Source organism: Lontra canadensis, unplaced genomic scaffold, assembly GCF_010015895.1.
Source record: "Lontra canadensis isolate GAN:19392208 unplaced genomic scaffold, GSC_riverotter_1.0 scaffold163, whole genome shotgun sequence".
In the NCBI taxonomy this organism is placed as follows: domain Eukaryota; kingdom Metazoa; phylum Chordata; class Mammalia; order Carnivora; family Mustelidae; genus Lontra; species Lontra canadensis.
This window is the reverse complement of record NW_022631157.1, coordinates 1,489,483-1,504,760: the sequence shown is the minus strand read 5'-3', so window position 1 is coordinate 1,504,760 and position 15,278 is coordinate 1,489,483. Positions and strand designations below refer to the sequence as shown.

At 34.6% G+C, this 15,278-nt stretch overlaps 1 protein-coding gene across 7 annotated transcripts in view; it reads right to left on the bottom strand.

Moving 5' to 3' along the window:
- The window catches only part of NF1 (neurofibromin 1), a 252,162-nt gene that overhangs the window by 102,826 nt on the left and 134,058 nt on the right, over positions 1-15,278 (bottom strand). For 5 of the 7 annotated variants that reach the window (XM_032845423.1, XM_032845422.1, XM_032845416.1 and 2 more), the window contains 5 exons: positions 11,203-11,265; positions 6,595-6,753; positions 5,873-5,970; positions 4,656-4,802; positions 2,437-2,583 (listed from right to left, as the gene is read on the bottom strand). In XM_032845423.1, the coding sequence (XP_032701314.1) occupies positions 2,437-2,583; positions 4,656-4,802; positions 5,873-5,970; positions 6,595-6,753; positions 11,203-11,265 (614 nt within the window). The remainder of the gene's footprint in view (positions 1-2,436; positions 2,584-4,655; positions 4,803-5,872; positions 5,971-6,594; positions 6,754-11,202; positions 11,266-15,278) is intronic. The other 2 variants (XM_032845419.1, XM_032845420.1) reach the window with 1 other exon arrangement.

The following is a 15,278-nucleotide window of genomic DNA, read 5'->3' as shown; positions in this document are numbered from 1 at the left end:
GTCAACTAAATTATTTCTAAGAGGTACACGTCTCTAAGAAGACTGAGAATTTTTTACTTTCTTCTTCAGATTTCTAAGTTTTGAGTAATTCAACAATTTTTATCTTCACAGCTGAGAAAATTATAAAGCTACCTTCATTTCCTTAAAAGAAAAATGGGTCTCAAAGAGCATCAGTGGGAGCTGAGAACAAAAATAACACTTAACATTTATTTATATTATTTTTTTAATTTTTTAAATTTATTTTCAGCGTAACAGTATTCATTGTTTTTGCACCACACCCAGTGCTCCATGCAATCCGTGACCTCTCCAATACCCACCACCTGGTTCCCCAAACCTCCCACCCCCTGCCCCTTCAAAACCCTCAGATTGTTTTTCAGAGTCCATAGTCTCTCATGGTTCACCTCCCCTTCCAATTTCCCTCAACTCCCTTCTCCTCTCCATCTCCCCTTGTCCTCCATGCTATTTGTTATGCTCCACAAATAAGTGAAACCATATGATAATTGACTCTCTCTGCTTGACTTATTTCACTCAGCATAATCTCTTCCAGTCCCGTCCATGTTGCTACAAAAGTTGGGTATTCATCCTTTCTGATGGAGGCATAATACTCCAGAGTGTACATGGACCACATCTTCCTTATCCATTCGTCCATTGAAGGGCATCTTGGTTCTTTCCACAGTTTGGCGACCATGGCCATTGCTGCTATAAACACTGGGGTACAGATGGCCCTTCTTTTCACTACATCTGTATCTTTGGGGTAAATACCCAGTAGTGCAATGGCAGGGTCATAGGGAAGCTCTATTTTTTAATTTCTTGAGGAATATCCACACTGTTCTCCAAAGTGGCTGCACCAACTTGCATTCCCACCAACAGTGTAAGAGGGTTGCCCTTTCTCCACATCCTCTCCAACACACGTTGTTTCCTGTCTTGCTAATTTTGGCCATTCTAACTGGTGTAAAGTGGTATCTCAATGTAACACTTAACATTTATTAAACACTATATATAAACACTATATATACCAGACACTGTTTAAAATGTCTCATATATATTAGGTCATCTAGTCTTCAAAAGCATAGAAGGTTGTTTTATAAGGGAAGTGAGGGTCTTAGGTAAGGATCAATAAATAGGTTTTCTTAGAAAAGTGGAAAAATGGCTAGGATGTCCTCAGTAATGTTGAATAAAAAATAGTTTTATATTCTTGTATTATGCAATGTTCAATGAAGTAATATGAAAATTTTGTGTGAAAATACTTCTTCAATCATTAGTAATAAACATATGTTAAACTGAAATGAATATAACAGAGCTAAAGATAAAAATTAAGCTACAAAGGATATTGTTATGTATTCACACATAATTTTTTTTTTTTTTTTGAGAGAGAGAGACAGAGAGAGTGGGAGAGAGAGAGAGCACATGAGAGCATGAGTGGGAGAAGGAGAGAGAATCCTAAGCAGACTCTGTGTTGAGTGGAGCCTGATGAGCAGCCCTGATCTCAGGACCCCGAGATTACAAACTGAGTTGAAACCAAGAGCCGGGCACTTAACCAACTGAGCTACCCAGGTGTCCCGTGTATTCACACATTCTTTTAGTGTTATCAAAGAATTGGAGGCATGTGCACGCAACTATGGCCTACATGTAATATGATCAGTGACAGGCACTGACAATGCAAGGCTTATTATATGGAAATCTGTGCTATGAATTAATTTCTGAATGTCACATTCTGCTTTTTACTTGTTTCTGGCACATATTACAATTAAAACACTTCACCCACAGTCACTAATGAAGTACTTACTGAGTGACTAAGTGTGAAGTACTATGAAAAGTACTTTAAAGACTAAAGGATTCAGCATGCTGCAATTGCTGTAACATCAAAAAAGTGAGTATCTAACAATGAGGATTTTTTACCTCACAAACGAAATCCTCCTAAATGAGATTCAAAACAAATGTCCACAGGAATTTTATAGCCATACTGAAAAATACTAAATTTTCTGAATCTCAATCTGAATGAAGTTAATAGCATTAACTTTTGGAAGGGTTCTGAAAAACACTACAGTGTGGCAGAAAGAGTTCAGAACTTAAAACCACAGATCTCCGAATTAGGTGCTGAATCTTGGGCAAATCACTAACTTTGAGCTACAGGACTGCCCTCAACCATAATATGATTATCTACCCTCCCTTCTAAGTATTAAATGCAAAACACCTCAAAGCAAAATGACAAAGTACATTGCTTTTATAAGAAAATCAAATATAAAACAAAGCACATGTCAACAATAAATAACATAAGAAAAAAGTGGGATCCCAAAATATACCCATGTGGTCATTAGGCACCTCTTTCCTGATAATCCTCTATCAGAAATACAAGTATATCTAACAAGCAGCCTGGTGGTCAGCGTTGCACCTCAACCAAAAGCGAGCAATCATTATTTCAACGTGGTACCTTACCTAGTCATAAATTCCTCAAACTTGGAACTGGTAAGGTTAAGGCTGGACCAGTGTGTATCTGCCACAGGTTTGTGCTCTGGAGGACCCAGGTACGCAAGAAGTGTTGCCATCTTATCAAAAGGTCGTCTTCCAACAGCTTTGTGATCCCTAGATAGAGCAAACTACTTAGAAAACAGGAGCTGTTCACATTCAGCAGTACACATTGCTTTAGATTATCATTGCTTTTCTTCTTTCTGTCAGCTGGTGGTTCTTGCTGACTTGTAAATAGCACCAAAAAGACCTCACAAGGTCTTGTAAGATGGAGACATCTTAGAAATATGACCACTCCCCAAACTATAAAACTTACATAAAAAATTCTTTTCTTTTCTAGTATTCTTAATCCACTACCACTAAACAGGCAATCAGTAGTTAAAATAATATTGTGATCCACTTTTTCACAAGACGAAAAGAATCCTTCTTGAGAAACTAGGCTTTTGCTAATTGGGATATATTTGTCCCTCATATCAGATCTCTGCTTAATCAGGGTAAATATGGATTTTCAATAACAATTCAACATTTAAAACTATACAAGAACAACAAAATACCGTTTCACAAAAAGCATCAAACTCCATAAACAATGAATCTTGGAACACAGCTTCAAAAACTAATGTAATTTATGGTGACTAACATAACACAATTAAAAAAAATCAAACTGGCAAAAATTATGTTTACTAATACTAACTTTGGTGAGGATGTGTACACAGAGGTACTCTCACACAGAACTGATTAAAATGTAAATCAGCATGTACACCATGAAAAGTAATGTGGCAGTTATCTAGTGAAGTTGGGGCTGTGTGAAGCCCAGAACCCAGCAATTACACATTCAGGTAATACACAAGGAGATAAATATGAAGAATTTTATTACACTACTATTTAAAAGAGAGAAAAGCAAAAAACAAACCTAAATATCATCTAGGGAATGTGAAAATAAGTCCTCATACAGTGATCCAGTAAAACACTAACCTAACTTAAATAATCTCAGAATATTGTGTGAAGAGACTATATTTAGTATATAATTTCTGCGAAATTTTCAAACACACAAAACTATGTTATACATACATATAATTTCCTTACTTTGTCAGTTATTTAGAGGGAAGTTGTATCTTTTCCCCCAAGAAATAAAATGTTATAAAAATTTGAAGTAAAACAGCAAACTAATGTCAAAGTTAGACCGTAGACATGGGTCTCTATTATATTATAACCTATACTCTTCTGTATGTTTAGAACGTGTATTTTTTTTTAAGACAACTGAATTAAAAAAAAAAAAACTGTAGCATCAAACTACACAATTATGTATGTGAATTATGTAAGAGAAATGAATGTTTGCATTTAAAGGTTACACAGTTTATTTTAGTGTGACACAGATAAAGCATGTTCAGTCTTCCTCTATTAGGGCACATATCAGTCATGCCTGTATCACTTTAATCCATTAATAATTCATGAAGGATTAAAATGTTCTCTTTTTTTTAAACCACCATCTCCTAACTAGTTAGCTTTAGCTGCATGGTCTTCTACTGCTCCCATGAATGAGTAAACCATTTTTATTAGCATTTAAGATTTTCTGGACTCATTTTACATTTGTAAGAGAACTCCTCACGCATAGGAACATGGATCCTTTATAAACATACACAACTAGAAAGGATAGCAAGTGATTCAGGCTACAAAGACTTTAACTAGGAACAGCTAATAAAACAATACCCAAGTTGACACTTTTTAATTACTGAGTGTTTTCTGCATAAAGCCTTATTTGCATATACTTGAGAGTTATCACAAATAGAACACTGGCAATGTTTTAATTATTATATTCCCAAGAATGACCTCCTCTTCAAATTCAGATGCCAATACTCATTTGAGCTTCTAGTAAATTTAAACTTCTCCACATTGTGTGCACATCTGATGTTTCGCAAACCAGAAAAAAACCCAAATGGCTAATTTGTGATTTCTCAGCTTAAACTTTAAAAAAAAAAAGTATGTATCACCGAGGTGGGCTTATAGATCATTTAATATTGAATGAACCCTTTGCCTATTTATTTTTGAAGAGAGTCTAGAGTTCTACATTTCTCTTTTCAAACCAGTTCCTATTCTGAGCAGATGCAAAATGAAAAGCATTATTCAGGACCAAATTGTTTTTATAAATTAAAACTAAAAGTTTTCAAAATCTCATGACTCTGAAATCCTACCTGTTGCTAGAAAGATACTGGCCAATTTTCTCTTGATTGTTCCAGAGCAGACGATGTAAAGCAAGCACATTGCCATCACTGATGAAGGAAAGACTATGATTTACTGCATCACTTGTAGGACAATCAGATGCTATATCAAGGAAAAACCTTAAAAAGTATAAAATCATTAGAATTTTTAAAACCAGATACACCCATATCTATGTTTGAATTAAATTCATATGAAGTAATTTTGTAAAATAACTGAGATTACAAGTATGGAGGATTAAGACATTATTCACACATGACTGTCATAAAACAAAACAACATGAGAAAAGGAGAAAGTTGGCTTTCCATTTCTGATCCGTGGCTGTGGCTTCAGAGTAGGTTTTAAAGTCAAACCACAACAAAATGTAGATGGATGAGACTTTGGATTGAAGCCAGTACTTTACAGATAGGGAAACAGAGACCAAGACAAGACAAAAGAAAGACCTCCCCAAAGTCATACAGACTATTAGGTCAGAGCCGGGAGTATAACTTTTGTTCTCTTCACTTTCTATGGATGGTCAATCTGCTAGAATACGAATCCTATGCTGACATTTGCTTTTCTCTCCAATATGGCTTGCAGTCCAACAATATATCTTTTGAACCCCAGCTACAAAGAAGTTGATATGAATCGTAATGAAAAACTGGAAGACAGAGTTGTACACGTCTAGCTCAGACTATGAGATCAATTAGTTTCATATAATAGAAAAAGAATTCTGGACCTTAACTTATATTTACAAAGTACTTTCTCATATACTATCTCACTTCATACTTTAAAGTCCACACTCAGGTAGGCAAAGAGTATTGTCCCTATTTACAGATAAACTAACAACTCAAACTCAACATAAAAAAAAAAAACTGTCATTATATGCTATTATGCATTATGTATACCATTTTGGTTTTAGTTTGTACAAGAAGGAATCTTCTTCTTCTTCCTCTCCTGCGTATTGTAGCAACCTCAAATCCTTTAACAGATGTGTCAAAACTCCCTGCTGGTTTTCAAATATGGAAATCACTATTAAATTATAAAGAATATAGATTTATTTAGCCACTGTCTCTTCTATAACATAAGATTAACTCTGCTCTTGACCTAGAGAGGGAAGAGGCAAAAACCTACACAAAAGCTGACCTAGTACAGGGTGGGCAACAGACTTAAATGAAACTGACAGTACTGGAGTCAAATAGAGCAATCCTACCTCCGTGCTGCATCAAAGTTGCTTTTCACAAAATCATTAAAAGGCCGCATATGTTCTTCTTTTGTGAACAGAACATGATTGGCAATACTCTGAAGTATCTAAATAATGGAACAGGGTTATAAATCAGATCATTCATTGTATGAAGTGTACACATTGATATATTCTTTAAAAAGTACTAATTGATATAATTTCTAGTGGTGATTAAATTATTACGTATTCTATAAATACTAGGTGTTGTTACTGTTCTTTCCCAAATATAATTACTACACATATACAGATGTAAATATATATGTAAATATATGTAAACTTATGTAAATATATTATACATATTAAAAATTTAAATGTCTTTCTTAATAAAAATCATATATGTAAGTATATATTACACATATGTAAATATATATTATACATATTAAAATTTTTAAATGTCTTTCTTAATTTAAAAAAATCATACAGCCTCCATTTCAGAATTTCCAGAATGAATACATAGAAAACTATCTTCAGAAGACATTTGCTAAGATTATTTTCCCATGATAATAAGGTCCATCAGGTATCAGTCTAGTAAATTCCTTTGTAATTTAACAAATAAAAATAAGACAAAAGCATATAAGTGAGAACCACAGGGCATTTTAAAAATCAATTCAAGTGTAAGTACAATAAATATGAAAAACAGAAAGTCTAGTTGGAAGAGGAATTTTAAATAGATTATCAAAATAATTCTTCACCTTTGACATTAACTTCAAGCCCCTTTCGATTCTAGGTGGTGGCTTTTTATCTAAAATCCCTGCTTCATATGGTGAGACAATGGCAGGATTGATAAATCTGAGGAACATGGCACTTCCCACTGCACCAATGCTGTTCTGAGGGAAACGCTGGCTAACCACCTAAAAACAAGGAGTTGAAAATTGACTATATGGTTTGAATTCAAAAAGGAAATGGGAAGAAAAAGCTCAAGGGTCAAACTTTCGCACAAAAACTGAATAGATCAACCCTTGTAAACGACACATTTCTATTTTTTCTTAACTCCCAAAACATCAGTAAATAAAGTTTATCCCCAATTCTTGCCCTCCGTCCTTTTAAAGGACAACAAAGACATTTACAAAGAAAGAAGAACCTCATGAATGAGTTGTATAGGAGAGACCTGAAAAAAGATCTTACATTTGTCATCGTTGTTTATACTGCAAGTTTGATAAGTAACAAAAGCAGACCAAATTTTCACACAACGATTACCATATTTTACTAAGATTAACAGACATGAGTGTGCGGTCAACTCTTACAAGACAAGGCTAAGTTTGCAACAGCATACCCCCAAACATCCAGTATCTAATAGTAAATACTTACATTTTGTTGTATACCTGGTACAACTGAGTATCTTGAGCAAAATGCTTGCCACACACTAAAGTTAGTTTTTTAGATTCCTATCAAGAGAAAAAACTTACTTATAAGTAACATTACTGCCAGTTCCTTTTCTTCCTCAGAATTTGTTATAAGATAAGGACCTATTATTTAAATCATGGAGGAACAGGAATTCTTGGGGACCTAAAAGAAAAAAGGATCCCACCAGCAGAAAAAAGGACCCTTTTGTGTACCTCAGGGTATAATTCTGTCAAATAAAAAAAAGTTAAAGAAACAAGAAGCAGTTGCCCATGCTGAAAAACATGAGTCAAATATTTAAAATGATTTCTTTTCTCTTTCTTTTTATAAAACATTCTACCTTGAAGGTAAAGTAATAGGCACATTAGACTGGGGAAAGTGTTAGGCCACCAGCTCAGCATCCATCTCTTTTCAGTGACTCCTGTTTGAAGTTAACATATGAAAATCAGATTATTCTAAAACTCACATTTTTTTTTCAAGAATGTATATTTATTTTTCAAGAACACTTTTGTAACATATTAATCTGCAAATGCTCTTGCTTAGTGTAGCTAACTGCTGCTTAAACCAGTGGTGGCTATGGCAGCAAAGCCACAGCACTCCATGCAATATTCAAAGATTCTAGGGACAAACGCACATTTCAGAGGATATTGGGAGAAAATGGGATTTATGTGCAGAATCTCACATAACTCTAGTTTACTTTATGATGCCTTAATAAATACCTCTTGTCACGAATTCACACGGCTCACTGACTCCAGATTAACTCTGGGAAGAATAAGGATTATTTCATTTCTTTCTATGCCTTTTAGTGTTTCATGTGGTGTACAATTTTGATGTCTTCTTTCTTTTCCACTACCCAAGATCTCTAAATAGTCTTCTACCATATCTGACAGAATTCATAAATGTTAAGATTTCCGAGAATGATCTTTAAAGCTGAAGAATATCCCTGTAAGAGGTGATAACAGACAGTAGTTGTACTAATATATTCTCACCTTCATTTATACTACGCAGCTCAGGGAGCTTTCATCTTAAAGTCCTCTGAGTGCTACTGCATGAAGGACAACCTTACACTTAAGAGGAAGCTGGTGCAGATGGCTAAATACAGCAGCCTTACTAGAATAGCTTGAAAACCCAAATACTGTTTGAGAATTATTTTTGGCTGAAATACAGTTTTAGAAATAGAATTAAGAAGAAAATTCCAGTGTTTTTACCACTCTGGTACAGTATTTAACCTTTTGGGATGTAGGAACAGAAAAATGAATATATACATTTATGCAGACAAAATTTTTCATACAATTTCAGAATGTTCAGGGACCACCACTGCTACTGAGTGGTTCTTTTAGAACTCCCAAATTTTAATCTTAAAACAGAAGAAACTAATCAACAAACCTACAGAACTTTAAAGCTTTAAGGAATGAGTTAGCAAGAAGAGGACTAAGAACTGCTTTATATTTAATTTCAAATAGGTTGTTTTAAAAGAATAAGCATATATTCAGTTTAATCCACTAAAATTCTGAAACAGCTTTTAAAAAATTAAAAGACATCATTTGGTTTCCAAGAACCATTTATAAAATACTAACCTGCTGTGAAAGTACCTCATAAAAACCAGCACATTTTTGAAAGATGCTACTTATTAGTTTTGTCTAGAACAAAAAAATTTTAAAGTGTAACTCACATTTATACCTGATTTATAGTTAATACTATTCAACCTCAGAATTTAATGAAAATCTGCGATATTTCCCAAAGGGAGAATATTGTCAAACTTCTGAAAAGTACTACATCTCTACTATCCTCCACATCTTCAAAATTAATTCTTGTCAAAACTCAAAGGACCCATACCTCAGAAACACAGAAAATCAATAAAAATGCTGTATAACAAGTTTCATGAGACAATTTATAAAAATAATTCTTTTTATATCATCAATAATAAACATCAATGTAATTTTACTTCATAATATACATACTCAAGTTGGGATTTTTATTTCTAATCTAGAAAAATCTAATTTAGATCCCAAACACATTCTGCATAAATGGTCAAAGTTGGGCTAGTCTGTATGCTAAAACCAGTTATCAAATGTTCTCGTTACTCCCCTTAGTAAAATCTGAACAACATGGTACAAATAAATAGTCATAAACTTTACAACAGCAAGAGGATCACTACCCACACATGCTTGATTACCTGAATGAGGTAGACAGTAAACTTCTCAAAGGAGATCTAATTATACATTATATGTTTGAGTAGAATAAATGGAATTCTCTATAACTACACAGCTAATAAACCAGGAGCCAAGACCTTCTCTATTTTACATATTCCAATACATTACACATACACCCCCCAAAGAGCTTGCTTTTTAAAGATTATTAGATTCTTAAGCCAACAACTGCATAAACAAACATCTTAAATTTATGATGACTATATTGTCTTCATACTTTGGAATATGTTCTAAAATACCTCAAATTACCAATTAGTTTCCCTTTGTTTCCATAAGGACCTCATAACACCTGTGCTGAGAAATATATTCCAAAACTCAGCATTACCCAGACACTTAAAAAAAAAAAATTTTGAAAAATAACACTAGTAGAAAATAACATTTCAAAGAACAATTTTAGACAAAATCTTAATTTAAAAAAATGCAGTGTTAGGAGGCTAGAAAACATGCTCTTAGAGAAATACAGAGAGCTGGAATTTTAATTTATGTGATATACTACACAATGCCATTAGTAAAACACTGAACAAGAGTGTTAGAAATAGTAAATTCCAACAGTGATGGTGTATATATGTTAAACCCACATACGCTGAGAATTAGAAGCATTAGAAAGAAATGTTTTTAAGCAAGACAGCCATCTAATCCAATCCATTTGCTCACAGCTGACCAAACTTACTTAACATACTCAAAATCTCAAATGCACATAAAAGCGTAGGTGTCTAAATTTTAATTTAGTTCTGAATTTGAAACAGGAACTTATTATGTGTCAAGCTTTAGACAAAGAATGAAAGAGGAAACCAAATGTATATTTTAAATTTTTTTTTAAAAATTTGTATGTAAACTACTTACATGACTCCTAAAGGTTTTTTTTTTTTTAAATCTTTCTCTAAAATCATTTGGATTATACAAACAAAGATTAATACTCAGCCTGATAAGTCATAGTGATAATGGCAAATTCAAAATGAATGCATATTAGGACCAAATTTGTGGGGAAGAAAATAATAATGATTACTATAATTTTCTTCCCTTAATTAGGGCAGGTTCATAGAAACAGGCAGTATATTCTTATCATGTTAGCAAAATGAGGTGTTTCTCTACAAATAATGGAATCACTGAGTTTTCCTTTATTTCAAAAGTACTATATTCTCAATCCCAATTATTTAATAATGACTTTCTCTAAGGTAAAGGTTTACCATTAGGATTTTTATAATCTAAGCACAAATATCTAGATTCTGCCTGAGATTGTTTAGGTAAAAATATAAGGAGTAAAAAAATGAAACCTTTAGGTAAGATTTAGAAAGTGACACGCTCCCTCCATAAACTTTTTTTCGCCCTCCATATACTTCTAACAATGAAGAACAACTTTCACCTCTAGGAAAAGAAACCACTCACATTACCTGCAACAAGAAGCAAGAATGAAGAGAGTCAGCATTTCCTAAGGCCTTGAAATTAAGTTTCTTTTGCATTCATTTATAATTTTAAACATAACAATAATAAAATTAGACCAGGGATATCCAATGCAACAAATGCCCCCAAAATGCCTTTGGGATAAATCAAACCAAAGGAACACAGAGAATGTTGTGATGTAACTTAATTCCAGGGTTAATTGAAATGAAAGCTATTTTGTGCCAGAATTAGTAGAATGATTTTACAGTGAAGGTCAAATAGGCTGAAGTGAAGATATTCTCAACAAACAGCAAAAGATTTTTGTTTTGCTTTGAAAGAAACAGCTAATAAAAAGTTCTCCAAACTTACTGATTTTTTGTTTTCCTTTTTTTCTTTTACTGTAGCTTTATTCAGTAGGGAGTGGCAAGTTGCCTACAGAACAGAGATGAGCACAAACAAGTCACAGCACCAACTACATACAGCAACAAAAACAATGTTGGCTTGTACATAAAATTACATGATCAAATGTAACACAAATGGAATCAACAAAAAATTAGAAATCGATTTTGAGGGATGAATTTTATTTCTGGATTTTAATTTTTATTACATTTTTAAGCCAAAGCACTAAATAAACAGCAAGAAATGTTGAGACAATCATATCTACTATTTCTGGCTATAAATCACAGAAAAGTTCTCCCCAAGTAAATTTGAGGATATTTAAGATCTACATTTAATTCCTAGCTTTTGATAAATTTCATATAAGATGTTCATTACAAGTAGATCACACACTCAAAACACTTCTATGTGTCTACATAATTTTTCTCCATAAATACTTCTCTGTGTATCCTTCAATTGACTTAAAGTTCTTTTTTCAGTAGCTGGCATTTAATTTAGACCTACTGATTTAAAAAATAAACATTAAATGGCTAAATATAATGGTTAAATTCACTTTAGAGATTATGAATTAAAAATCTCTAAGAAAGAGTCTCTTAAACTTTCACATATTTTTTTCTGTTTGCAGGCTACTTCCTGAAAAAGTTCTAATCAGAGGAGGTTAAAAGTTCTGCAACATTTGGAAGAAGAATGTTACCAGCTCAACTAGAAATAAGCATTAATTAATATTAAAGTGAAGAAACTGCAGAGAAAATATAGAGTAAAACTATAAGCCCACTTAAAATTTTTCACATATTTGACTACCAGAATGTATCAAAAAACAAAACACCAAAAAGGAAAACAAAATGAAACAAAACAAAAAACCACCACAGCTCTGAGTTCCTTTTAAACCAAATAGTTCTTTCATATCATATCATACCATATCTAAACACACACACACTTATATTATTTTTAAATTAGGCTCCACACCCAGCGTGGAGCTTAAACATGGGGCTTCAACTCACCATCCTGAGATCAAGACCGAAGCTGAGACCAAGAATCGGATGCTTAACCGAGTGAGCCACCCAGCCACCCCTAGACTAGAGTTCTTTTAACTTTTAAATTAAGACTCCTGGTTGGAGTAGACTAAGCACAATTTTTAGTATCTTTAAAGCCAAGTTAAATCCACCATTCATGGAATTTTATTCTAGGAATTCAGTGCATTCAGCACCATAACCTTAAAGTTACTTCGATATTTATTTGTTCGTCCGTCCATCCATCCACCCACGCATCCATCCAGGGAGTTATTGTGCATCCAACATGCTAGATACCATCCTAGGCATCAGAAATAGCAGTAAAACAAGATGACACCGTCCTTTCCTTAAGGGTCTTTGGTTCAAACTTTAGACTATATACAAAAGTACTGGTAACCAAACAGATCACTAAAATGCAGTTTCATGCAACTTTTTTCAATTATGGTATATAATTAGCACTTACAGACTTAAAAAATTAGTGTAAACTACTTTGGTTTGGAGAAGCAGATTTACTGAGAAAAGATGGCATTTACTTCGAATCATAATATTTAGCTCTTTCTCAGAATTCTCTCACCGTAACTAAGAGGAAATCCATTCTGGGAACTGTTTTCTCATCATAGGTATCTCCTGCTTTTCAAAAGTTTGCTTTCACAAAAGACCTAACTTAGTACCTATTTCTGCTAACTGAAAGGAACCCAAAGAGGCTTTTGCTTTTACAGGGAAAGTAGCGAAAAGCGACTATTGCAATCAGTGCTCGTTTTTGCAACAAGCCATTAGAGAGGCAGCACACACCCCAAGCAGCAAGTGGCTGCCAAGTTCCTTCCCCAGGAGCTACACTCAGCATCTCAGCATCAAGTTGCCACAGCTTTGAACTTGTCTCTGAGTATCGTGCTTTATCTTGATTCATTTTATCCGTTAAATAACGAATTTTATGTATCTGTGCTTTATCTCAATTTATTTTATCTGTTAGCAAGATGTGTCCTAGGGTATCAGGAAAGCCTAGGAGTTTGTAAGGGAATTACACTTGGCATAAAGCTGAAAGCAATTAAGCATTTCAATTGTGGCATATTAAAGACACTGTGTGTACACTGAACCTGCCTGCACCCACCCTTCATACCGCTGACTCAGAGAGAAAGAATCTTGAAAGTTGCTGAGGTTACTAACTGGTTCTGCCAGTAGGAAAGTGGTCTCTTTTAGTCAGCATCCGGAAATGGATGCAATGGAAAGTCTACTGCTGGAGTGGATTGATGGGTGAGCAAAGCATGGTGTTCCATTAAGTTATCTCACACTTCAGGAGAGATTAATTTTTTTTAGTAAGCTGAAACAGAAAGTATTGGACAACGATGACCAAAGTGCTGCAAAAGTATAATTTAAAGGTACACATGGGTGGTCTGATCAGTTTTGAGGTAAGGGTAGCTTCATAGCTCTAAGGGTACTGGACAGAGTGTTTCAGCTGATACTAAAGCTACTGAAAAAGTTCCAGAACTGACAAAAACAATCATAGCAAAAACAATCATATAAGCAAGTGTTTAACTTCAATTTATGATTGGAAAAATTGCTGAGCAAGACATTTATTTCAATAGAAAAAAAGCAGACTAAGGGACACAAGGCACCAAAGGACGGGTTCGATGCCCACTATTAACACCACTGGTGATGCTATACTTAGGCCTCTACTAGCGTGCCACCAGAAAACCCAAGGGCACTCAAAGGCATTGATAAGACTACTTCTTGTGTTTCATTCACATCCAAGCAGTTGAAATATCCAAGTGATTTTTTTCGAAGCACATGAGTACATTAGTCCTTTTGCTGAAAATACCGTAAAGAAAATAACCTTGGTAATAGGTGTCTTTTGATTGTTGAAAACTGTGCTTCTCATCCACCTGGCATTACTGAGTATGGCAATAACATTCCTGTGTGTTCTTCCTGCCAAATAGGATGTTCTTGATACAACCATGGGTCCTAGGCCTACTCACCACAATTAAGACTTCCTATATGCAAAACGTGATGTAGCTCACAGTAAGTGCATTTGACGGAGAAGCCAATTCCAAAGCATGTACACCAGGGATCTGGAAAGACTACAATATAAAACTGGCAATCACCAACTTTGGAGGTGCTCTTGATAAGTTAACAAGTTCTGGATGTGAAATGGTGTTGAGAGGATGGTCTCCTGAAGCAGGAAACAATTTTAAATGTTTCAAACCAACAACAATAAATAACAGCAATACTGACTTCAGCTAAGGAGGCTTGGTTTGTGGAAACTGATGAAGACCCCATGGTGTCCCATGATCAAGAACTGACAGATGACGAGCTGATGCCACCACAAGAGCAAAGAACACCAATCCACACTCAACACCACAGTGAACGGCCTAGAAGTTTATTCAGGAACTGAATGTGAAGCACGTGAGATTTTTGTGACGATGGACAGTGCTGCCGTGACTGCAGGAAAGTATGGCTTTAATTTTGAAAGGGCACGTAGGTTTAGGGGCAGGTTTACAGAATGTCTTGAATGCCTACAAATAACTGCAGCATAGAAAAATCTGAGAGGCTAAGCAGTTGAGCATACTGTCGTATTTCAAGCTTTCCACACCAGCCACAGTAGCCACAGCAGACGATGAACCTCAGCCTTTGACATCGAGGCAGGCAGACATAGAAGAAGGTACAAACGTTAGTGACCTGCTTGCACTGATGAATTTAGACAATGATGAGATGTTAATAGATGACACTCTTCCTCTCCCTCCTATACTCTATACTTCTCTACCTCTCACCACCCCAACCTCCAACACCCCAGCCTAAAACACCACCATCACCACCTATCAGCCCTCTGGTGTGCTTGCTGTCATCCCAATTCTGGTAAAGTGAAAGTACACAGTACATAAATTATTTATACTCTATACAGACTGTGTATTTATCGTATTATTCCTGTTTTTACTATACGTTAATGTTATTTTAGGTAATTTGTGTTATTTGGCATGATTTGGCTGGTTGTTTTGGAGGTCTGGGAATACTAAAAAATGTCCCATATAAATTAACGGTAATTGC